A 23,323-nucleotide genomic window follows, 5' to 3' on the forward strand; every position below is an offset into this window, starting at 1 on the left:
GCAGAGAGCAAGTTTTGGGCTATGCCTGGATGCCATGGGTTGGTAAATACCATTCAGAGAAGAATGGGTTGGGGCTGAAGATAGTTCATTTGGCTTGAGCTGTGTTGCATTGGCCTTCCCAGAAAAGTTTGTGGTGGTTGTGGGACGAGGAGAGGGTTCACCTGGGATCCTTGATCTGCCTTCTGTTAGTAGCTGAAGCCAGGAGGGAGCTAAAAGGAGCCGATAGTTTAGGGAATCGTGACCTTCTTGAGGAGTAAGAAAGGGAGACAGTGAAGGAGAGGCAAGGTACATTAGGAGGCTCTCAGAGTCTATGAAATAAGGAGCAGAGTGCTTTACTGATTGAGATGCCAGAGGACTGACAAGATGCAGGGTGTGTGTGTGTGGTAAATTAAATGGTAGTGATTAGACACAGATTTCTCCCTCCTTTGAGAAGTTTAGGCAGTCCTGGTGGCACAGTGGGCTATGAATTGAACTGCTGGTTACAAAGTCAGTGGTTCAAAAACACCCTGGGAGAAAGATGGGGCTGTCTGCTCCAGTAAAGATGGAAAGTCTCAAGAAATCAAAGAGGCAATTTTACTCCATTCCATTGGGTCAATATGACCCGGAACTGATGCGATGGCAGTGATTTTGAATTTTTGTTTGGTTGAGATATTTAGCCATGAAGACGAAGTAAAGAAGACTGAGGGCTGGGGAAGGGGCGAGTTTTAGTTCCAGCACGGATCCCTGATGTGATGTTACCTAAAGCACTAGCCTTCCTTGTAAACAGAACGGATGTATTCCACCAGACCCTGCACAAGGCTTGTGTTGAGTAGCCGGCTTCCCCTGATAAGCCCCTCAAAGCAACAACCGTGTCTCGCTTAGCATCCCCAGGGCCTTTGGGCTGGGCACAGTAGACATTCATCCAAAACATGTTTTCTTGCATGTCTGCAATGCGCGTGCACAGGAGCAGGGTGTTAATTAAGCCCAAGCACCTCCTCTGAGATCTAACTGAAGGCCAATCATGGTGCCGTGTGCCTTAGGGAGCATTTCTGCCACGTTAGTCTCACCCAGGAGGTACCCACCCACTGCCAGATTTCATTCTGACTCACGGACACCAGACAGGGCAGAGTAGGGCAGCCCCTGAGGGTTTCAGAAACCGTAAATCACTGAGGATCAGGTAACCTCATCTTTCTCCGAAAGAGCAACTGGCAGGTTTGAACTGCTGACTTTTCAGTCAGGTCAGCATGCAACCCTGAGGTGGGGGTTGATGCTAGGTGCCCTGCCAGGCCGGTTTCCAGCTCGTGGTGACCCAGGTGTAACAGAAACACTGCCAATGCCCGATGCCCGGTCCTGTGCCATCCTCTCGATTATTCCTTGCGTCCATTATTGCAGCCATTGCGTCCAACCATGTGCTGAAGTCCTTCCCTTTGGGCCACCCCTCTCCTTGACCGAGCACGACGTCTTTCTCCAGATACCGGTCTTACCGGTCTCTCCTGATAACAAGTCCCAAGTACGCGAGACGAACCCTGAGGTCGGTACTGTCATCGCCCATTTTTCAGAGAAAGGAAATCGACGGGAAAAGGAATAGTAATGGACTCAAACTCCAACCTGGAGTGGGGGATGGTTGTTGTTGTTTTTTTTCATTCATTCATGCAAAAGCTGTAAAAAAAAAACTGATCGTATAGACGCCGAGGTGAAGGAACTTACTTGAACCCACAACTCGTTGGAAAGCCTGAGAAGTGAGGAAAATAAAGAAAATCACGGCGCGCCTGCGCCCAGCCAGGTTTCCGCCCGGTCCTCGAGCAGCTTCCGGCGGCCTCCGCGCCTCGGGCAGCCGGCTGTGGGCGGGCGCGTCGCCGGAGACGTGAGCGCGCATGCTGATGACGATGGCGGAAGTGTGCACGCCCAGAGGCGGGACGGGAGCCCGGAGGGGCTCGGGTTTGCGGAAGTTTTGTGAGGAGGGTCTGGCGGCTCGGGGATCGCACTGTGGTTTCAGATCTGGTTCCAGAAGGGACGCCACGGCCCGGGGTCCGAGAGCCACCGCCTCCGCGCGTTTGCAGCGAGACCAGGCGCGGCTCGACGTCGCCGCTGCGGGCGCTCCTCTCCCTCGAGAACCTGCCTCGCGTCTCCGCCATGGCAGCCACTTCACCCAACCTCCAGGTAGCCCGACTCGCCTGCCGCCTCCGAGGGGAGCCGGAGCCGAGGGGAGAGGCGGAGGAAAAGGGCCGCGCCCGGGGGCGAGTCGGGGAGGGCGGGGCGGGCGGAGCCGCAGGTGGGAGGTGGGTGCCTTCCGGGGAGAGTCACTTCCGGCCCGCGCTTGGGGTCCCCTGAGCCCGCGGACTCGAGGAGACGGCTTCTGATCTCCAACCAAGTTTGGACAGAACCTGGCGGAGCTCGAGATCGAGGTGCTGACTGCCTCGCGAGGAGAGCGCGCCGATAGTCCCTACTCTTTACAGAGCTCTCCACCGGGTCCGTGGAGAATTGTGCATGTATTTCTCAGGCTGATGTAGCAAAGCCCGGCTTCTCGGGCGGTCAGGGATAGGAAATATGTCAGCAGCCCCGGAATCGGAGGGTGGAGTCTTTTCGGTGAGCATGTGAATTTAGGTGCTCCACTCGTGGCTCCCAATCTGTATATAAGATCAGAGAGGGGTCTTCAAGTCCTGTGTCTCCATCGGCCCCGCCCTCTCCCCAGGTGAGCACAGGGTAGTTTACCTGTCTCCTGGGAATCCTGAGATTTGCTAGACGTCAGCGTCAGCCCCTTGAGAAGAGAACGTATGTGTGTCTGCCATCCCCAGAGTGGATCTGGATTCCCGTCGGGTTTAAGGCGTCACAGCCTCCAGGATGCCCAGTGCACTCGGTCCCTTTGAGTATGAAGCCCCTGTATTGAATCTGGCCTGGTCCTACAGTAATTCATTGAATGGGTAGGATAACTCTGGAGAATTGATCCTGAAGAAAGACCACTCAGAATGGTTCCACTTAATCAGACATCAGAATATTGCCCCTCCTTTGCCTTCCCAAATGAGGTGACATTTTGGTTGGGACTTTTTATAAAATTTGACTGAAACAGTGAAAGTCCGGGTTTAGGGTCTTTAAGGAAACATTGTTCTTGCAACCATATAGCCAACATCAGAGTAAAGAATAAGGGAAATGTTGATTTTTGTGTCTCTTTTCCAACAAGACTGTGATCATCTACGATGCCTGCATCTTCACTGTAGAGTTGTCTTTTGGTAACCCTTTTAGTGAAAATATTAGGGGGAAATGAGTCATTTGGTAAAACCATTGATCCTTTGGAGACCAAAAATGATTTCTTTCCAGGTGGCTGTCTTGCCATCGTTCTTGGTTTGCCAACTAGCTGTGTTGCCCACTGGTTATATTCCCAGCTTTCCACTCGCCAGAGGCTGTGCATGTGGTTTGGGCAGGCTGCAGCGTACACTCAGCTTGCACTGGTTTGTTTCTTCTTTGGTAAGATTTTCAGTTTCCTCTTACAGTCGGTGAGCACCAGGATGGAATTGAGTGGTTGGCAGTCCACACTGGCCAGTGGGGATGATTGCAAGGCTAACCTGCGTTTTGTTAATAGTCAATTCACAGGTGCTCTTGCCCATTCAGTCTCCCTTCCTGACTGACCTAGGGAATTTGGGTAAAATGATCTTCCCACCGAACAAGGCAAAAATCCCATCCGCCAGATGCTTATAACTTAGTCAGGAGTGCAGATGACCAGAAATCAAAATTCTAAAATAATGTCCCAAATGCTATCATCGAATTAGAGGTAGAGTGGGAGGGCAGAGAGAAGGGGTCCATCTAACTCTTCCATGCGCAGAAGAAATGTTTCACACAGGTGTGGTGAGCTTACAGCAGGAGTGGTTAATGGCTGGCCCCTAGGCTGTATGAGGCCCTCAAAATAATCCCTGCCAGCTAACATCCCACGCCCCACCAGAAAAACCATTCCAGTCACCACATTGTGGTGCCATCAACTCGGCTAGACCCATAGCGACCTTCTGCACAAAAGAAGGAAGCACTGCATGGTCCTTTGCCAGCCTTATAATTGTTCCTGGCCTATTGATGCAGCCACCGTGTCCTTCCATCTCCTTGAGGGCCTTCCTCTCTTTCGTCGCCCTTGCTGCCATCACATAGGGTGGAGTTCATTAAAGGTTTGACCATATAGAGCAGGCTGATTGTCAGTTGGTCATTTTGTATGGTCCTTGAACAATGATATTAAAAAGATCCCCCACCCCTGGCATAGATGGAAAGAAAGGTGCTGGTGTCACTGTCCGTTAGGTGTTTGAAGGGATATTATTTAGCCCTCAAAACAACTCCTTGAAATAAATGTCATCCCAGTTTACCATATACGACACTAAGGCAAGGCATAGTTCGTGCTGAGGACATTTGAGAACACCCGTTGTGGACTACAAGGTTGGGCCTTTGTTCTCTCCATGAGGGAGGGGACTGCTTTATGGGTGGGGAAAGCCGGTATGGGTCTCAGTCCGAAAGAAATCAACTTTGGAGAGGGTTGGGGGAAGTTGGAGATAATACAGTTGTCAGAGAAGTCCCTCAATGCAGATTCAAGTCTCTTCTGTTCAGCCCCTGAAGTGTCATTTCCTCTCGCCTAGCCACTCAGAGATGTGCCAGATCTCAGGAGCCCGAGGGGCCCAGGCAACCAGACTGCCAAGTCCACCCAGCACTTCCAGCCATGAGCCTAGAGGCTTCGTAACACCCTCACTTCTGGCCTGCTGGTTCTAGATCAGGGCTCGCTCTGACAGCTTGCTTCTAACCTGGCTTCCCACTCCTCCCCTTGGTTCCATCATTGGTTTCTCAGTGATGTCGTGTGGTCCCTGGACGGAAGTGCAAAAGGCAGACCCAGACAGAGAGGCGGGCTGGGTCCCTCGGGGCAGGAGCAGCAGGTCTGCACGATGTCTTGCAGCAGCTGTTGGAGTTTTGCAGGAAGACAGGTGGGACTGAGGAGTCCTGGTGGGCATGCACTGTATGCAGAGGTTCCCAGCCTGTGTGGGTCCAGGTTGAACCAGTGGTTTGTCAGGAGTGAAACTCAGTGTGCCAAGGGGATGGCCCGACCCGTGAGAAAGAGTGCTGTCACCCTGACGGAGATGGGGCTCCTAGGTGGCTTTCAGCACAGTACTATGGCCAGGAGGTTGTTATAGAAAAACTTGACAGAAAGCTTCCAGAAGCATTAGAAGGCTGTGTTCTGGGAAGGGAGAGGTGATGAGGGCCCAAGGCAGAGCTAAGGAGGGAGAGCAGCCGGTGAGGGGTTTCCCTGAGGAAGTGAAGGCAGAGAAGAGGGTTGGACCTGCCCCCAGATCCCTGGGTGTCCGAGTAGGCCTTGGTTCTGCAACACAGAAGGGGTACCCTTGAGGCCAGACTGGGGTCTGGAGAGCAAAGTCAGTTCAGTTCTAAGCTGGCTAAGTTTGAAGCACCTGTGAGCGTGTCAATGAAGACATCCACATGTGTGGAACTAGGAAGCGAGCGCTGAGCTGGAAACACTTGAATGCATGTGACTTCAGGGGGTGGTAGTGCAGGGGTTGCCTCCAGGTTGCTTTTACAGAAAAAGGCAGTGGCAGCTTTCAAATGGCTTCCATGCTTGTAATGGTCTGCTCTCCCTTCTTCGACAGAAAGCCATAGACCTTGCTAGCAAAGCAGCTCAAGAGGACAAGGCCGGGAACTACGAAGAAGCCCTGCAGCTCTACCAGCATGCTGTGCAGTATTTCCTCCACGTCATTAAATGTATGCTCCCTGGCTGCTTTTGATTTAAAGCCACTAAGAGGGAAAGTACCCTGTTTCACTGATGGAAGGTCAGAATACAATAGCAGAACTCCTAAACCATCCATTTGCAAAAGGCCCCCGTTTCCCAGTGACATTTAAGCACTCAGGCCCAGCTGCTGAAGCTGCTGTCATGGCTTGCGGTCCTCACGTGCCGCCAGTCAGCGAAGTGAATTTTTATTTTACAGGTAGTACACCCACGTGATAGAGTCTGAACTGGCTTGTGTCCTTGGCATTTGTTTGAGAGTGTTCTGGTTGAAGTTGTCGGGCATTTTATTCGGCAGTTCCAGGTGATTCCACAAGTATGAACTGTGTGCTTGCTGCCTGCCAGGAAAGTGGTAGGCCTTAGGGGGTAAAGCTGAGGGAAAGGGGGAGAGAAACCCCTGCCCTCTCAGATGTTCCGCCTAACGCCACACCTGTGCTCTCAAAAAGGACACTGTTCTAGTAAATCAAAAAACAAACCAGCCAGCCACCTACCATGGAATCAGTCCTGACCCATCGCAACCCCAAATAGGGTTTGAGAGGTGATAAATTTCCTGCAGAGCAGCGGGTGGTTTTGAACTGCTGACCGTCAGGTTAGCAACCCAACACTTAGCCAACAGGCCACCAGGTCTCCAGGTTCTTTTATTTTTTAATCATTTTATTGGGCTCATACAACTCTTATCACAATCCATACATACATCAATTATGTATCGGGTTCTTTTTAAAGAAAGAATTTTTGCAATTAGTTCATTGAATTCCTTCAGAAAGATTTTCTTCTTTTGTCAACGTTGTCTAAGAATGCATCAACATAAAACTTAAGGGGGTCCCGGTTGGGCTTGGAGAAAAAAACAAAACTTAAGGGGGAGACACTAATGGAAACATGTAATAATACTTCTCTTGGTCCATTTATAAGGATCTCTGCTGGTGCAGTGGCTCTAATGAAAGGCCAGTTCAAACCTGCCAGCCGTTTCACAGAGAGACGTGGCAGTCTGCTTCCTTAGAGATGTACACCTTACCCTATCGGTTTGCTATGAGTGGCATCGACTTGGCGCCAGTGGGTTTTGGGGTCATATGATATGACATATGCTAGGTTTTGTGAGAGACGGAATTTTCCATCTCTACACTGAAAGGAAGAGAAGCATGTAAAACCTCCAGAATATTAATTTCTTCTCTTCGACACCTTGAAAGTGCCCTGCTGTCTTGCTGGGATCTCTTTCTGATTCAAACGGCCTCTGGCCCCGCTCAAGAAAGGAGTAGAAAAGAATAGATGGGCTTTGACTTTGCTGGAGCCCCCCTGTCACCCTGCATTGGCCATTCAGCTGCTAACCACAAGCTTGACGGTTCAGAGCCACTAGCAAGAGGATGAGCTGCCTGCTCCTGTCACAATCTCAGAAGCCAGGTGCAGAATTACTGTGAGTTGGTATCAACTCCATGGCCGTAGGCTTGGTTGGGATACTCGCCACCAAAATAGATTTTCCTTGTGTACAAAAGTGTCAGAAGAGTTTAAAGCGTTCCTGTGTAAAATCCCTAAGAAGACTCTTATGTCCCTTCTCTAGATGAAGCCCAGGGAGATAAAGCCAAGCAAAGCATCAGAGCAAAGTGTACGGAGTATCTGGACAGAGCAGAGACGCTGAAGGAGTACCTGAAAAAGAAAGAGAAGAAACCCCAGAAGCCAGTGAAAGAAGGGCAGCCAAGTTCAGCTGAGGACAAGGGGTATGTATTCTAGAATATCCCACTTCATTGACTTTCTTGATTTTTTTTTTTTTAATTTGTCAACTCAGGGTCTTGTCGAAAGTACATGTTTCCAACTGTGACCCACAGGCCAATCTGAGCAGCTACCTGTTACATAAATAAAATGGTATTGGAACACAGCCTCAGCTAGTCATGTTCATGGCAGCATCCTTATGATGACAGTAAGTTGAGTGGTTTGCCCTCAAAGCTAGAATATTGACTGCCTGGCCCCCTGGGCTTAAGGCAAACCTAGGGGATCCCCCCTCTACCTACCACCCACCCCACCCAAAAAAACACCTCATTGCCATCAAGTCAGTTCTGACTCAGAGTCCCCAGTGAACAGGGTTGTACAACAACTGTTTCCAAGACTACCGCTTTACAGGAGTAGAAAGTCAAATCTTTTTCCTGTAGAACATCTGGTGGTATCAAACTGCTTACCTTAGGGTTAGCAGCCCAATGAGTAACCCCTACACTACCAGGGCTCCTTAAGCTTAGGGGCTGGTAGAGTTCAAATAACTTCTGTGACATGCATTAGTAGAAAGAAAGGAGTCCCCTCCCCTGGCCATCCTTATGTGACCGTGGCATTGAAATGATGCTAGTGATCAGGAAGTCACCCTCTGACTGGGGCCCTTAGGAAATGCTAACCACGGGGACAGTGAGAAAAGTAACTTCAGCCCTGTGAAGTGTGAGGTCGTCGGTATAAAATCAGTTGGTAGGTTTGCTTTCGAGTGGCAACAAGCATGATTTATAAATATCAAATCTCCATTTTTGGACTCGTTAGATGAAGAAACGTATCGCTTAAAGATGCAGAATTTGCTTATTCTGTACCTACTAGGTGTGTGCCAAGCTCTGTGCTAACCAGAGGGTACAGATTCTAACCAGACCCTATCTGCTACCAGAAGTGGTTCCAGATGACAGGCTGAGCTGGTTCTGGCTTTCAGTAGCGGCTGTGGTCCTGCTAGGTTGAGGTCTGCAGGTGTGGAAGCTGTGCAGGTCAGCAATCTCCATGTGTCATCGGGAAATGACAGGTCCTGAGGCAGTGTTTGGAGGACCTCTTAGACGCCACCACAGGCTGTTTTGATGCACACAGCATAGATCCCAGTGGACAGGCCACCTGAAGCTGCCTGGAAGAGTAAAAACTTCAAGCTCCTGGTTTTATGTTCTGTTCAAGACATGACCTGAGACCAGCGACTTGCAGCAGCCACCGTAGCGCAGACTAAATAAGTCAGGCCCAGCCTGACCTGGCGGGTGACTGGTCACTTAGGTTGGCCATAAATGCTTGCTCACGGGAAAGTTGGGGCATTTGTTAGAAGACTGGCCCTCTAAACTTGGGATGGAAACCTTGAGAAAACTCTGTTCCCTCTGCACCCGACTCCCATTCTCCCTGTGAAGCTTTCTCCAGAGTGGATCCTACAGCCATGCACGCCCCATCCTGCCCCCAGTGCCCACAAGGGTTTATTGGTTATTGCTGCCCGGCACTCAGAATGCTGGGAGGTCCACCAGGAGGACCTCTGCCACCGCTTTCTGTGCAAAACCATAGCCCACCATCCTGCGATGACCCAACTTTAAGATAATCCCATTTTGAAATCCAACCTATCATGTTTATATTCACCTTTATATTTACAAGAAGCCTTGGTGGCAGTGTGGGCTAAACAGTAGGTTGCTAACACCAGGCCATTGGTTCAAACCCACCAGCTTCTTGGGCAAAGAGGAGGCTGGCTGCTCTTGTAATTGTTTACAGTCTCGGAAGCCCCACGGAGCAGTTCTGCTCTGTCCTGGATGGCTGCTGTGATTTGCACTTGACGTGGGCAGTGGGTATGGTTTGGTTGATGGTTGCATTTTAGGTGAGAACGTGTTATGATGCTGTCGGTTATTTTCGCTTTTCATTGTGTCATGAACGCAAGCTGCTTCTACAACTTCATTTATTAAGGTTGTAATCTATCCAATCATATGCTAATCCCTGAAACTCAGTGTTTACAAAAGTGGGCCGTACTGCCTCCTGTGGGCACTAGAAGAATCCAGGGAGGTGGGCTGCAGAAGCTGATGCCCACAGTACAAATGTGCTTAATTGACAGGAGGCATTGAGTCATCTTTTTCCCTGTAAAAGGGGAAGTAGGCCAAATAACGTGGCAACCTCTGCCGTAAGGGAATGTATATCTGTTTCTCCTGCATTGGGCCAGTGCTGCATGGCTATCCTACTCCTCAAGCCCGTGAAGTCAGTTGAAGTGATTTCCTCAGACTAAATCCCTAGAGAGGAAGGGTCTGCTTGCTCTTCTTGCTTTGTGGGCTCAGTTCCTAGTCATCAGGAAGCTTCATTCCTCCAAACCCCCAAACTGGGACTGGTGGACCTTGGCACCTTAGCTCATCCGTGCTCCTGGCTCTCCCTCAGCAGTTCTAATTCACACTGGGCACCCTTGTTCTTAATGTGCTTGTCAGTCCTGTAACTCCTCCGCAGCCCTCTGTGGAGTGAACTGTGGGGCTCATCCTGACGTGTTCATCACACGTTGGATGCCGGGGGCGTGTGCCAGCAAGGGCCCTTGTCTGCTCCTGAGTCCGTGTTGATGAGGAATGTACCTGCTCACTTGCATGTGTATGTTATGTTTGTCATGATAGTAAAACAAGCATGCCTCTTGGTGTAAATGCCGTTTTGCCAATTAAACAAGTAATACTTCCGGTTAATCTTTCCTTCATCTGTGCCTTGTTTTATCTACTAGCACAATCACTCATTTGAATATATCACATTCTCTTTATTAGGAATGACAGTGATGGGGAAGGAGAATCTGATGATCCTGAAAAAAAGAAACTACAGAACCAGCTCCAAGGTTGCTTTGTCTCATTTTTAAGTATATTGGGAAAAGTCCTTTGGGTGGGACACACCCAAAGGCCCCGGGCAGCTGGCTTGGGAGCTCATTCACAGGGTTTCTCTCCAGGGTGTCTGAGGGTGGTTGGTGGTTGGTTCGTTCGGGGTGTTTGTGCACTAAAAATATGGTGTGGCTCATGAACTAAAACCCTACAGCTCCCATAAAAAGGCCCTCAGTCACCTGCTCCCTCTCATCTGTCTCGTTTGCCCCTTCCAGAAGGTAGCGTTCACAGTCGGCACATGACACCATGTTGGTAACATGATAGCAGCCGTCAGAGCACGTGCCCATGGCTGTCGTTGCTATTGGCTTGGCTTCTTTGTGAATGGTGTATTCCTGTGTCCCCTGACTTCTCATTGTGCCTGTGCATTCCTCTCTGCGAGCCCCGCTTGACTCTCCATGCCCCATATAGCGTCTCTTTAAGCTCCCTTTTAACCTGACACCCCCTCCAACGCCCTTTATTTTGCTCTGTGGCAGTAGAAAGGCATGATGGAAAGGGCATGGGTGTCGGCACCATTGAGATCGGGACTCCATTCCAGGATCCATTTGATCCTGGACGAGTGACCCACCTACTCAGTTGAGTCCCCAATGCTAAAATGGATGTGAATAACCTTTCCATCAGGGCCAGTAAGACGTTAATTACCATATGAAGCCGCAAAGGGTTACAGCTGACAGATTCTCGGGGCTCCGTCAAGGATGGCACTTCTGAATCTCTAAGAAAGCATCCCTTTAATTACTGGTTTCTTTCATTGCTCTGACTTCACTGCCCTTTGATTTTGTAGCTAGTGGTTTTTCCAGCTGACTATTTTGTTTATACTTCAGTAACATGAATTGTATTCATTTGAATCTGAACAAATAGAATTCATGATTAAGAAGTACTTCCATGGCCCAGGAGGGCTTCAGAAAGTTCACGGCAAATGGAATGAGCTCTTGGAAGGTCCCTCATGTAGCTGAGGCAGGCTTGGCCAGGCCTTGACCTCCACTCGGCCAGTCTGTTCATTTTGGTGATGCTGTGTCCTCCCCAGCTCCCCGGGATGCCCAGGGGAATAGGGTAGTGAGGGTGCCATAGTGAGAAAGCAGTGAACTTCAGTGGTGGATGTGGTCATGGACAGAACTTTGAACAACTTCTGCACCCGCTGCCAGGGCCAGGCCAGCATACCCTGGGTTCCAGTAAGTCCTCCTCAGGTGACCCAGTGACCTGTGCCATGTGGCCTTAGTGCCCTCGTTAGACAAGGCAGGTTCTGTCTGTGTTTAGGTTCTGTTCTGGTCCCCACCTTCCTCCCTCTCCACAGGGAGAATTGAATTGTGCCTTTACTATTTTAAAAGGTGGCAGTTTGCTTTCTTGGGTTTAAAAAAATTATTTTATTGTGGGCTCGTACAACTCTTATCACAAGCCATACATACATCCATTGTGTCAAGCACATTGGTACATTTGTTGAAGATGGTGGGTTTTTGCCAGATCTTTTTATTTAAATTCCCTTTGCTCTGATAAGAGCCAGAGATAAGAATAAGGCAGATCCTTCAGACATTTAGGTGAGGAGTTTATCTGGAAATTCAGGATGATGCTAGACCAGGAAAGGGATCCTCCCCTTTCCTAGCAGAGTCTTTTGTCTGTCTTTTAATTTAATGGTTTACTGGTAGACTATCACAATCTTTTACTTATGCATTTGGTTGTGGCTTTATGTATATTTGATTATTCAGCTTGGATCTCATGATTGAGTTTTTAATTTGTTTATTTTGATGCTCAGTGACTTTTGACGTAGATAATTAAATAATACTTATAGGGTTGGAAGTAAAGGCACAAGTGTTTTAATTCTATATTTCAGCATCCCTTCCTTTAAAATTTTGCAGTAATCCACTGAACTATGTCCAGTATTTAATATTGTTCCTGCCGGGTGCCAGTCATCTTCCTAGTGACCCGTGTGATGCAGTAGAACTTCCCCTCGGGTTCTCTGAGTGGTGCATGTACCCCTGAGGTTCTCTCATCTCAACAAGAGCCACTGGTCGGATTAGAATTGCCAGCCTCGCCCTCAGTGTCCAAGCGATTGCACCGCCATTGTAATTAGCATTAGTAGTGTTTCAGCAATCTTTTGTCACCAACTATCCCAAAGTATTAGTTCAATGTGAAGACTGGGCTCCTGATTGTGAAGACCCCGTACTTTTCTGTAGGGGCCATTGTGATCGAGCGGCCGAATGTGAAGTGGAACGATGTAGCTGGTCTTGAAGGAGCCAAAGAAGCCCTCAAAGAGGCTGTGATCCTGCCCATCAAGTTCCCGCATCTCTTCACGGGTGAGACGACTTTAACACACACCCTCACTCCACTCTGTGTGACTGCTTTGAAGACCACCTGCTCACTGGGGCCGGCATTATACGTCTCCTCCACCACGTCTGGGGTGACTGCTTTTACTCCTGGTTGTTCAAAGGAGGTGATAACAGCTGTACATAGATACTGGTTCTTTCTGAAACATGGAAACAATGCACTAAGCGCCCGGGAGGTACTGGGGCAGCTCCATTCACTCTGGTGCTGCAGAACGGTCTGTTAGCCTTCTCCGGACAGACACAGTCCATAATACATTGAGCTCAAAAAAACAAGTCGTCCAATACCAGAGGCTTGGAAAAGGTGGGGAGTTAGAGTTAACGGATGATAGGATTTTCCTGTGAGCTTTTGAAGCCCCTTGTATGTGGAATAAGGGCTAAGAGCGAGCATAGTGGGACAGACATGTTAGCGTGTGGCCTAGGAGGGACGCTGGTGACTGATCTCCCGTCCGTGAAGGAGTAGGTGTCAGCTGAACGTGGTGCAGGGGACAAGTGTCCGTCTCCATTCTCCGCACTTGGTCGGAGAGCAGTAAGAATGGCTATGAGGTAAGGCCAGTTGTGCTTCCTTTAGTTACGAAGGGACAGTTTTTTGCTGCTGACGCCCGTCTGGAAGTGGTTTCTGTGAGCCCCCCAGCTGAGAGATTGTGTGTGCTATGGGCGTTCCCACTTTCCCACAGAGAAGCAGGGGCCGGTTCATGTAGCAAGCAAGTCCAGGATGTTGACCTCCAGTGCGCAGGTGTGGGCAATGTTGTCACGTAGAGCAGGACCTGAGGGCCAGATGGTCCACCGAGCTCCCAGGACCGCTCAGAGCTGAAGTGTAGTTGTGTAATTGTAGCCATCTCAGTCTTACGGCGACATCAATGTATCATGTGACTGATGCCAGTACCCCTCTACCCCCAACACAAGTATCTCTTTCGTTTTCCTGAATGTTGCCATCTGTGAAGACCATTCATTTTCAGTATTCTCCTTTAAGTCACTGTTTAATAGAAGCTTTGTATGAAATGGTCTCAAAGTAAATGTCCCATGTCATTGCTTAGCTCAAGAAACAGCATGTCACCGTCACTTAGCATCTCCCATCCTCATGCCCCCAGGGACGTGACCACACTGTCTGGACTTCTGCCACCATGGAGGAAGTTGCCGGTCTCTGATCTTTTAAATCAGCTCACTCGTGTTTTGTGATATTTTTCATCTTAAAAGGCTGTTTTCTATTATCAAATGAAACGTACTGCTTTTCTAATATACATGAGTGTGTAAATAGTAAGTGGTGCGAGACTGTGATAAAACAATGTGTAAGCACAGTCGTATAAACGCACTTCATCTGCCACCTGTGGGCTCTCCGCTGATCTGCAATTGCGTACGACTGGAGCAGCAAAACAGAATTCAAGGGAAAGTTGACGTTTCCATAACAAACTAAACCACATTTCCTTTTGCCACTGGGCACTTACATTTTACCCTTCTGAAAATACTGGGTACCCATCCCCAGTTTGCACGATGAGTGACAAGCACCTGAGGGCCAGGCATCCTCACAGGGGGCTCCCTGCTCCAGGGGGTCTCTGAGTGAGCCAGCCAGCCAGCCAATGAGCTTCCTGTTAGAAGGGCTGTACTTTGACCTGTGCCCACTTTTCACCACGTGGTCTCTAGAAACAGCAAATAAAAGACATCGTAGTGTGGAGAGATCACCTTTCTGAGTGTTCCTTAGTTTCCCTGAGAGCTGGGGAGGGAAAATTGTTCAGTTGCCTTCTTCAGCAGTCTGTCACCACCTGTGCAACTGAAAATCTCTTAGCATTTGTCTCATGCACACGTTTTAGGTAAGAGAACCCCCTGGAGGGGCATCCTGCTCTTTGGGCCACCTGGCACAGGAAAGTCCTACTTAGCCAAAGCTGTTGCTACCGAAGCCAATAACTCGACGTTCTTTTCCATATCTTCCTCTGACCTTGTTTCCAAGTGGCTCGGTGAAAGTGAAAAGTGAGTATCAAACTGATTTTATTATTGTTAATATTGTTATGATTATTATTGTTTCGGGGGGTCTGACATTTACATGTATTAGAGGTCAGAGGTGAGGGAGGTATTTAGGATTGTGTCGTAAAAGGAAAGCATCTTTAATTGTTGACCAGGCTCTGAAGTGATCGCTTCCTTACATCGTTGCCAACAGACATTCAGAAAAGTCAGAGCTATATTCATGCCTCTGTCACATAAGACCCGAGTCTAGAGTCTCTTGCAGAAAGAGATGATAACAGACGGATGATGCCTGTCGATTACCCAGTCAGTAGTGGTAGTGTTCTGTGCCTTGAGCAGTCATGTAAAGAGCCTGATCGGTGTTTCGGTTCAAGGAATTCCTGTAATACGTTGCTAGCACATTGCTCTAGTCTTTTCGTTCGGGTCTCTTTCTTTTTTTCTGGCTGCCTTTTTAGAAATTGAAAGTGTGTGTTTATTTCCAGGCTTGTGAAGAACTTATTCCAGCTTGCTAGAGAGAACAAGCCTTCCATCATCTTCATCGATGAGATTGACTCCTTGTGCGGGTCAAGAAGTGAAAATGAAAGTGAAGCCGCGCGCAGAATTAAGACCGAGTTCCTGGTTCAGATGCAAGGTAGGGTTATTGATTGTTGTTGATGTTTCTACCTATTTTATAAACAGCATTGTACCAACAATGGGGAGCTCATTCAGGGAGAATTGCTTCATTGGAACCGCCCCGCTGCTTCCCCTACCAGGCTTCATTCTGCTGGGGTCCTGGGCTGCTCACCCAGCTAGGATGGTCTTGTAGGACGCTCTGGTATCAACAGAACAACTTTCTTTTGTGGCATGCTGGGAACAGTATTGGCGAAAGCAATATGTAGACTTCACGTGAAACCTTCCCAGAAAGATTTTGAAAAGACTATTAAATATTTGCCCACAGTCGAGATTGAATCCTGGAAATGTTTTTAACCTAATTTGGTAAGATGGCATTTGATTAAGTACAGTGTGTTCATGCGGAAGCTGCTTCATCATTGAGGAACCACTGTTCTTAACAGGCCTGCAGACAAGCTTCAAGAGCACAAAAAAGTCCTACTACTTAAAACACTACCTATTTTGATGCAGGGGTTGGTGTGGACAATGACGGAATTTTGGTCCTTGGAGCTACAAACATCCCCTGGGTTCTGGATTCTGCCATAAGGCGAAGGTAGGATGACACCGTCCGTGTCTTATTCCTAACTACCGGGGTAACAGTCAATGATGAGCCCTGCTGTGTCTTGTGAAAGAGCTGTTCATGTTTCAGGTGGCTTTGATGGGCCTTGCCTTGTGGACCACTGTCTTGGAGAAGAGAGACAGATGTTTATCCGCTTGTATATTTATCATAGTGAAGAAATGTGCTGTCCACATTACGGAATAATTCATCTTGGGAAGTACACTCCCTTAGCCCTTGAGGGGCACAAAGGGTTTATGCTCACTCTTTGGCATAGTATATTTCACAAGATCAGTTCAAAGCCACGAGCCACTCTTTAGGAGAAAGATGAGGCTTTCCACTCCCATAAAGATTGACAGCCTTAGAAACCCACAGGGCACTTCTGGTCTTCTCTACAGGGTCTGTGAGTCAGAATCAACTGCATTGCATTGAGCTTGAGTTTCACTAACCACAAAGCTGGCGGTTTGAACGTGCCCAGTGACACTACCAAAGAAAGGGCTGGTGGTCTGCTTTCCTCAGCTTACAGCCACAAAAGCCCTCTGGCATGACTTCCTCTCTCTAGCTCATGGAGTCACCGCAGTCAGAATTGACCTGATGGCAGCAGGTTTGTTGGGCTCTTTAGTTGGTTTACGCTGGTGAACACCGATACACTTGAAATTTACAAGGGTAGTCAAAATGTCAGTCAAATGCCAGCATATCAGTTAAAAACCAAAATGAGAAAGCCAGGATGCATCTTTCACTAGTTGGAAAGTTTGTCTCTAACATTTAAATTGAATAGGAAACGTCAGCTCTAAGAAAGGTATAGAGACACGACTTCTGCCTCTGCTTCACAGTTGCCTCTTGCGTTTAATTGTGCATGGCAGCAACGAGCATTTCACGTTGGCCCTAGGAGGTTTGCCAGCAGTCTAGTATCCCTTCTCTCCTAGTTACCTCCTGCTGCAGCAATAGAATTACTGCGTGTGGGAACACAGAGCCCTTGCTTCTCCTTAAACTTGGAGGCTAGAAATCCAAATTCACAGTGCGGGCTCTAGGGGAGGCTTCTTTTGGCATCTATGGACCCAGCATTCCATGGCGATCTCCATGTCTCGGCATCAGTCCTCCCTAGTATAGCAGGTTCTCAGTGCAGGGACCTCGGGTCCACGGGAGATACTTTGTTCCCAGCTCTTGTTTGGTGGTAGTGGGGACCCTCCTTTTCTGTTCACTTTCTCCTTTTATTTCTTGTGCGATAAAATGGCATAGTTCTGAACTGTAAATTCTCACTGCCCCGAAAGTTGCTGAAAGTCTGAGCAGACCCCTTAAGTTGTCTCTCCTTGCTTCCCCCGCCCCGCTCGTCTACAGATGCTGAAATTCTCAGAAGCCAGCAACATTATTAATGAACCGTAGTGTTTGCTTCTGTGATGCCATCGAATTACTGGTTTTAAATGTTCTCATCACAATAAAATGGACATTCTATACAGTAACTGAATGTTTATGCTATAAAATTTTGAGAAATTTTACATTCCAATTAATTTAGAGAATGGTTGTGTGATCTCTGCTCAGGTTGCATTGTGTGAATCCTGTTGATCCCTTGATCAGAGGTTCAGAGTGCATCTATGTGGGAATAAGGAACGCCAGAGGGCACGTCTCTACGGCAGAAATTCTAGGCATGTAAATTCAGGGGCCCAAAAACTGTGAAAAGGACCTGACCCTTCAAAGTTGGCTCGCTGGTTGGTTGGTTTTCATGTGCTGTGGGCCTCTCCCTTTACGCCAGCTGAAGTAACCATGCTTAACTCTGACTCTTCATACAAGTCCATTTAATGGTAGTTAGCTTCTGTTGAATCAGCTCTCAATTCCTGGCCACACCATGCACAACAGACATTTGTATCCCCTGTAGTTTTCCGCTGTAATTACCAGCCCTTTCTTCCTCATCCTTCTTAGTCCGGAAACCCTGCCGTCCAGCAGCCTAACAATCCTGCCCTTCTCCACTGATAGATGGCCGATGGTCATGCGCAAGCTTGGGCCCGCCCCATGGGTGAGAGTCCACCACTGACCACCAGTGCTTGGATCGAGATCAAGTTGAGAACATTTAAATATCTTGTTTCTTTTGGGCAGTATCCTCATTTTCCAATAAAATTAAAGATATTCTCCATGAATACCCTCAATGTGTTTTCGCTTTCACCTTCAGGTTTGAGAAACGGATTTACATTCCTTTACCTGAGGCCCACGCGCGAGCAGCCATGTTCAAACTGCACTTGGGGACCACACAGAACAACCTGACAGAATCAGACTTCCGAGACCTGGGGAAGAAGACCGATGGCTACTCGGGTGCAGATATAAGCATCATCGTGCGGGACGCACTCATGCAGCCTGTCAGGAAAGTCCAGTCGGCCACTCACTTTAAAAAGGTACCTCCCGGCCCATCCTCATCCTCCCATGGCTGGTGTTAAAGTCAAGTTTGGAGGCCATCGGAGGTTTCTCCCCAGAGGACTTGGGAGCAGCTTCACTGTCTGACGGCAAGAGCACGGTGGCCTAGTGGCTGCAGCTCTAGGCTCCTAAGCGGAACGGAAGGCCGGCGCTGTGAAGGCTCCTGCTACTCTGTGGCAGAAAGCTGTGGTCCCCCGCTTCCCTGCAGATCGACGGCCTTGCCAACCTGATGGGACAGCTGTGAACCGTGGGGTCCCTGCGGGTCGGCATGGACTCAGTGGCAGTGAGTTGGGTGTTTTGGTTTAGTGTAGTAAGTGGGCTACATTTTCTTCATAGAAAATCAGCTCCCAAACTAACTTTCAGTTAATTAGTAGATTAGTTGTCCTAAATGTATGTGTTTTCTCTGGAGTGATTTTCGCAGCATCTCTGTATCGGTGTCTTGCTTAAGTATGGACACTAAATGGCGTTGTCGTAATGCTGCTGCCTTTGGTGTTATTAGAAGATCCGAGTGTGCTGTAGCGGCTGTTCACCAACCGGTGGGGGTGGTGACGGCCGGTCTCTTGCCCTGTTGGAGCCATCACCATTCTGACATGCTTAAAGTGCAGTGAGTTTATCTAAAACAACACTGAAAGTCATCGTAGCCCTCGATTTGTGATAAAGGTGTGGCAAACATTATTTGTATTTGACTGTGTGTCAGAGAAGTTCTTTGTCTGGATGATGTTAATATTCTGTTTTAAATCAGGAATCACAAATGCATTGAACTTTATACTGGTACGAGATTTGTTGTTGTTGTTGTCTTTAACTTTACATTTACTTTAAACTGAAGGCATTTTCATTGAAAAAGATTCAGTAATTCTAGGTCACTGTTTCCCTATATCACAGATTTCCCCCCGCCCCCACTCCCCCCGGGAAATAGAAAAAGTTAAGAGAACGGTAGAGGCGAGTCTATTTTTCATTTCTGGCATTTCAAACAAAAAAATACAAATGCACTGCCATTGAGTCCATGCATATTCATAGCAAGCCCCACTCCAGTTGGTTTCTTAGTATGACTGTTTACTTGAGTAGACAGCCCAGTCTAACTACAATGCCGTCAGGGCTCCAGTTTCTGAAGTTAATAATTTGATATCAGCATTGGAGAAAAGAGAAGTATTAGGCGTCAGTAATGTTCCTTTTTTCTATTTTCAAAGTCATTTTTCTTCAATAACCACCTGAGTCATATGTTGTAGGAAATGTAAATTGTCGAATTGTCAATATGGCAGGGAAAACCAGCCCCAAACCATCCTGTCACCCAGCGATAACCACATTTTGTTGTAAATTCCTATCTATCTTGAGAAGTGCACATTGTAACAAAATATGAATTCTGCATCCATTTATTTTATGTGACAGTGGCCTAAATCTCAATCTTAATTGTTTGTTACAGGTTCAAGGACCGTCACGAGCCGATCCCAACTGTGTAGTAGATGACCTGCTGACACCCTGTTCCCCTGGCGATCCTGGTGCCATCGAGATGACCTGGATGGATGTTGCCAGCGATAAGCTTTTGGAACCAGTTGTTTGCATGGTTTGTGATTTGGTTTCCTTTAAAAACAAGTTTAGAGCACTTGAGCTTTATAATTTCCAAAATAAAGATAAAATTTTATTTTCTGATGAATCTTTCTAGGACCCCTGGTGACATAGTGGTTATGGGTTAGGCTGTAATCCACAAGGTTAGCAGTTCGAAACCACCAGCCATTCAGAGGATGAAAGCTCTCATAAAGAGTGACAGTCAGAGAAACTCACAGGAGCAGTTCTACCCACTCCTCTAGGATCGCATGAGTCGCCATCGACTCGATGGCAGTGAATGTAGTTTGGTGAGTTGATGCATCTTTCCGGGTTAGCTGGAAGGTGCTAGCATGATCAGGCATGTCTGTAAACCCTTCTTAAGAAAAACATCACCAAACCTACTGGGGGAAGTCAGATCTGCACCTAGCAGCCCAGCAGGGTTTGCAAAGCTATAACCTTTATGAAAGCAGACTGACACGCCTTTCTCCCCCAGATCCACATGTGGGTTTGAACCACCAGCCTTTTGGTTAGCAGTCAAGGATTTAAAACATTGCCCTCCTGGGCAGCTGTGGGAATATCCAATACCAAACTCACTGCTGTCGAGTCAGTGCTGACACTTAGCAACCTCTCTGGGGGTTTCTAAGACTATTTAAGGGAGTAGAAAGCCCAGTATTTCTCCTGAGGAGCTGCTGGTTGTTTCGAACTGCTGACCATGCAGATTGCAGCCCAGCAATATATACATATAAGCTAACTACATTAGTATATGATGTATGTTGTGTGCTTTTTTGAGGGGGGTGTTTCATAGATAAATTCATATGAGGGGACTTCCAAAAGTATGTGGGGGGGTGGGGGATGGGATTAAAAGATAATGGAATTTTCCATGAACTTTTTGAAACCCCCTAATATGTGCTTTAATGCTTACCTGAGCAGTTAGCCAGAAGCCCTTTCTTATTTCAGCCTTAACCGTTTGTTCTTGTTTGAATGTTTGTACTCCTTTTGCATTTACTTAAGCGCATTGGCTCTTGTTGTAGGATTTTATTCTTAACTAGGGTCAGAAACCGATTGTGAATGCATTTGGAGGGCTTTGATTCTTAGGATAAGAGGATTTTGCTTCTAGTTGTGGTCAGGACAAAAGAAAGAATGAAAGTTAAGGGTTGGGCTGCTAATCTAAAAGTCAGTTGTTCAAACCCATCAGCTGCTCTGTGGAAGAGAAGTGAGGCTGTCTGCTCCCATAGGTTTATGGGCCCACAGACCCTGGAGAACAGTTCTGCTCTGTACTGTACGGTTGCCAAGAGTTGGAATCAACTCGATGGCAGTGGGTCTGAGTGGGTTATGTAAAGCAATGACATAATCAACAAAGTTGGGGGGGGTATTGAGTAGACTCTGACTCATAGTAACCATGTGTGACAGAGTAGACCTGCCCCCCTAGAATTTGCTAAACTCTCATCCTTCCAGGAGCAGACTAGCCTGTGTTTCTCCCATGAAGTTTCTGGATGGGTTTGAACCACTAACCTTTCAGCCAACTTCTGAGTATGAAGCTGCTGAGCCACCAGGGCTCTGCCTTTAGAAAGCATAAAATAGGGTCACGGCCATGATTTCTGGGACACTGTGAATATTCATACTTACCCTGAGGGTAAAATAACAATAATAACTATAATAGTGTAATGATTTTTATTTTATTAAGTCCACTATTAATACTTCCTTGTTTCCTTCTTTCCCCCTAACAGTCGGATATGTTACGGTCGCTCTCTAGCACAAAACCCACAGTAAATGAACATGATTTGTTGAAATTAAAGAAGTTTACAGAAGATTTTGGCCAAGAAGGCTAAACCAAAGAGCAAGAGAAGGTTTACCAGATGTATTCTTTCTTTCATAGATATTTTTGCCTTTCTTGAATGGCATTCAGATTATTTCCAGTTTTAAAACTCTTCTGCCACAGGGATATATACTGATCCTCCTCTCGGGGGTCCCTGAAATTTCATATTGTACTTTTCTTCTGTCACCTATTAAATGTTCCTCTTCGCAAAATTCCACAAGAGTGGTGGGTTGTAAGGAAATGAGTACCACATAACTGGTAAATGAACGCAACCACCCAGAAAAAAGCAGATCAGAATCATTTGAGAGAGAAATATTTACAATTTTTGTGAATGGTGGTCTTTGCATGGAAAGCACTAATTTTTTTTTTAACTAAAGTGAAATAAGACCTGTCTTTGTGGGGGAAATCCTCAACATCATTCTTCTCATCAAACTAATCTGTATTTACTGTATTACAAACTTAAAAGTGATAGACTCTTCACTCTCAGGGATGGGCAGGAGCTGGCAGAACCACAGCGCGGGCCACGCTGGACTTGGAGGCTTCTGAGTGGTTACACGGCTGCTGCTCCTCCTGATTTCGCATAGGCTGACCGTTTTCCGCATGGGGACATGAATCTTTTCCTTAGACGAAGCAAGGTTTTATATGTAACTAAACACAATACCTTTCACTGTGCAATCTCAAGGGAGAGACTTTCGAAATGCCACATTGTCTCCACCTCGAGGCAGAAAATTGTCAATGGCAGTATGTTTTTGAAGCAAGCCTGATCACACAGTTGGTAAAGACATATGTAATTTTTGAAAACGACTCTGTCATGAATTACTGTAATAGGAAGCTTTGCTAATAAGAGAATGGCCTCCCTTGGATATGGGGCGTCTCTTGTATATGATTGGGTGTGTATTCGTGTCTGCACGTGTGTGTATGTAATGCACACGTATAGGCTTTTTAAATATGGGAAAGAGTCTTGTCTATGACCTTTTAAGTTCAGGGAACAGCTCACCCTGGCCACACAGATATTATCAGTGTAATGCTTTATGAAACTTTAGAAATGAGCCTGTGTCTCATTAAATAATAAAGTATACACTTGGTCTTGTAATACCTTCAAATATATCACCTGAAGATGGGTGTTAAGACAATTTAGCCCCGACACTAAATTGTGCCTTGTACATTTGCATTGGCGATACATGCAAACGATTATTGATAGCGAGGACAAGGTAGATTCTTGACTTAACACAAAGTTCTACCTTGTAAATGCTGTGGAATAACTTACATTTTAAAGTATATTTGCACATTTTACATATTATGCTATTTGGTTGCCTTTGGTTTTCTGTACAGATTTTTTGGTTGTTAAGTTGGAATCATAGGCCTGAGATACACTGTCCTTATGTGAAATATATTGGTATGACCAACTGTTGGCTATGTTTTGTGTCTGCTACTTTATTTGAGAGCCTTCTTTGTTAGGGAAAATAATGGCTAAACTGATTAGATGCAAAGAAGTCATTTTTTCTCTTATTTAGTTTATACATGAAAATTTTGTCTTTCAGTGATAGAGAGTTTTGAGAATTAACTGCCTCCTAATCTAACCCCTGGTGTTGAGAACTGCAGCATGGAAGCACCTGTTCCTAGGCCCAGCCACCCACACCAGGGACCATAGGTTGGGGACACCCACTGCTCCACCTATTAGCCACTAGTGCTTGGAGCTCATAAACCAGAGAAATCTAGCTTGTGTGCCCATCCACTTGCATTGGAGTCCACCTCCTGCTCCCTAGA

The 23,323-nt window shown here is 47.1% G+C and overlaps 1 protein-coding gene across 2 annotated transcripts; it reads left to right on the plus strand.

Moving 5' to 3' along the window:
- Positions 1–1,871: 1,871 nt before the first annotated feature.
- On the plus strand, positions 1,872–22,964 carry VPS4B (vacuolar protein sorting 4 homolog B). Of its 2 annotated transcripts, XM_075533164.1 has the most exons (12): positions 1,872–2,139; positions 3,295–3,441; positions 5,601–5,712; positions 7,287–7,443; positions 10,216–10,283; positions 12,489–12,608; positions 14,444–14,600; positions 15,074–15,222; positions 15,711–15,792; positions 17,960–18,179; positions 19,619–19,759; positions 21,468–22,964. In XM_075533164.1, the coding sequence occupies exons 1-12, from the start codon at positions 2,113–2,115 to the stop codon at positions 21,567–21,569; spliced, it is 1,482 nt and encodes a 493-aa protein (XP_075389279.1). In that variant the 5' UTR covers positions 1,872–2,112; the 3' UTR covers positions 21,570–22,964. The 2 variants fall into 2 exon arrangements, with proteins under 2 accessions (XP_075389279.1, XP_075389280.1); XM_075533165.1 differs by lacking the exon at positions 3,295–3,441 and having other exon boundaries at positions 1,874–2,139.
- Positions 22,965–23,323: the final 359 nt, after the last annotated feature.

This window comes from Tenrec ecaudatus, chromosome 15 (assembly GCF_050624435.1).
Source record: "Tenrec ecaudatus isolate mTenEca1 chromosome 15, mTenEca1.hap1, whole genome shotgun sequence".
NCBI classification, from domain to species: domain Eukaryota; kingdom Metazoa; phylum Chordata; class Mammalia; order Afrosoricida; family Tenrecidae; genus Tenrec; species Tenrec ecaudatus.

Bases quoted from the DNA above. Each gene is read 5' to 3' on its own strand.
- VPS4B (XM_075533164.1), top strand. From the start codon at position 2,113: ATGGCAGCCACTTCACCCAACCTCCAG. The intron at 5,713-7,286 runs GTATGCTCCCTG...TCCCTTCTCTAG, and splicing joins TTTCCTCCACGTCATTAAAT to ATGAAGCCCAGGGAGATAAA. The intron at 19,760-21,467 runs GTTTGTGATTTG...TCCCCCTAACAG, and splicing joins TGGAACCAGTTGTTTGCATG to TCGGATATGTTACGGTCGCT.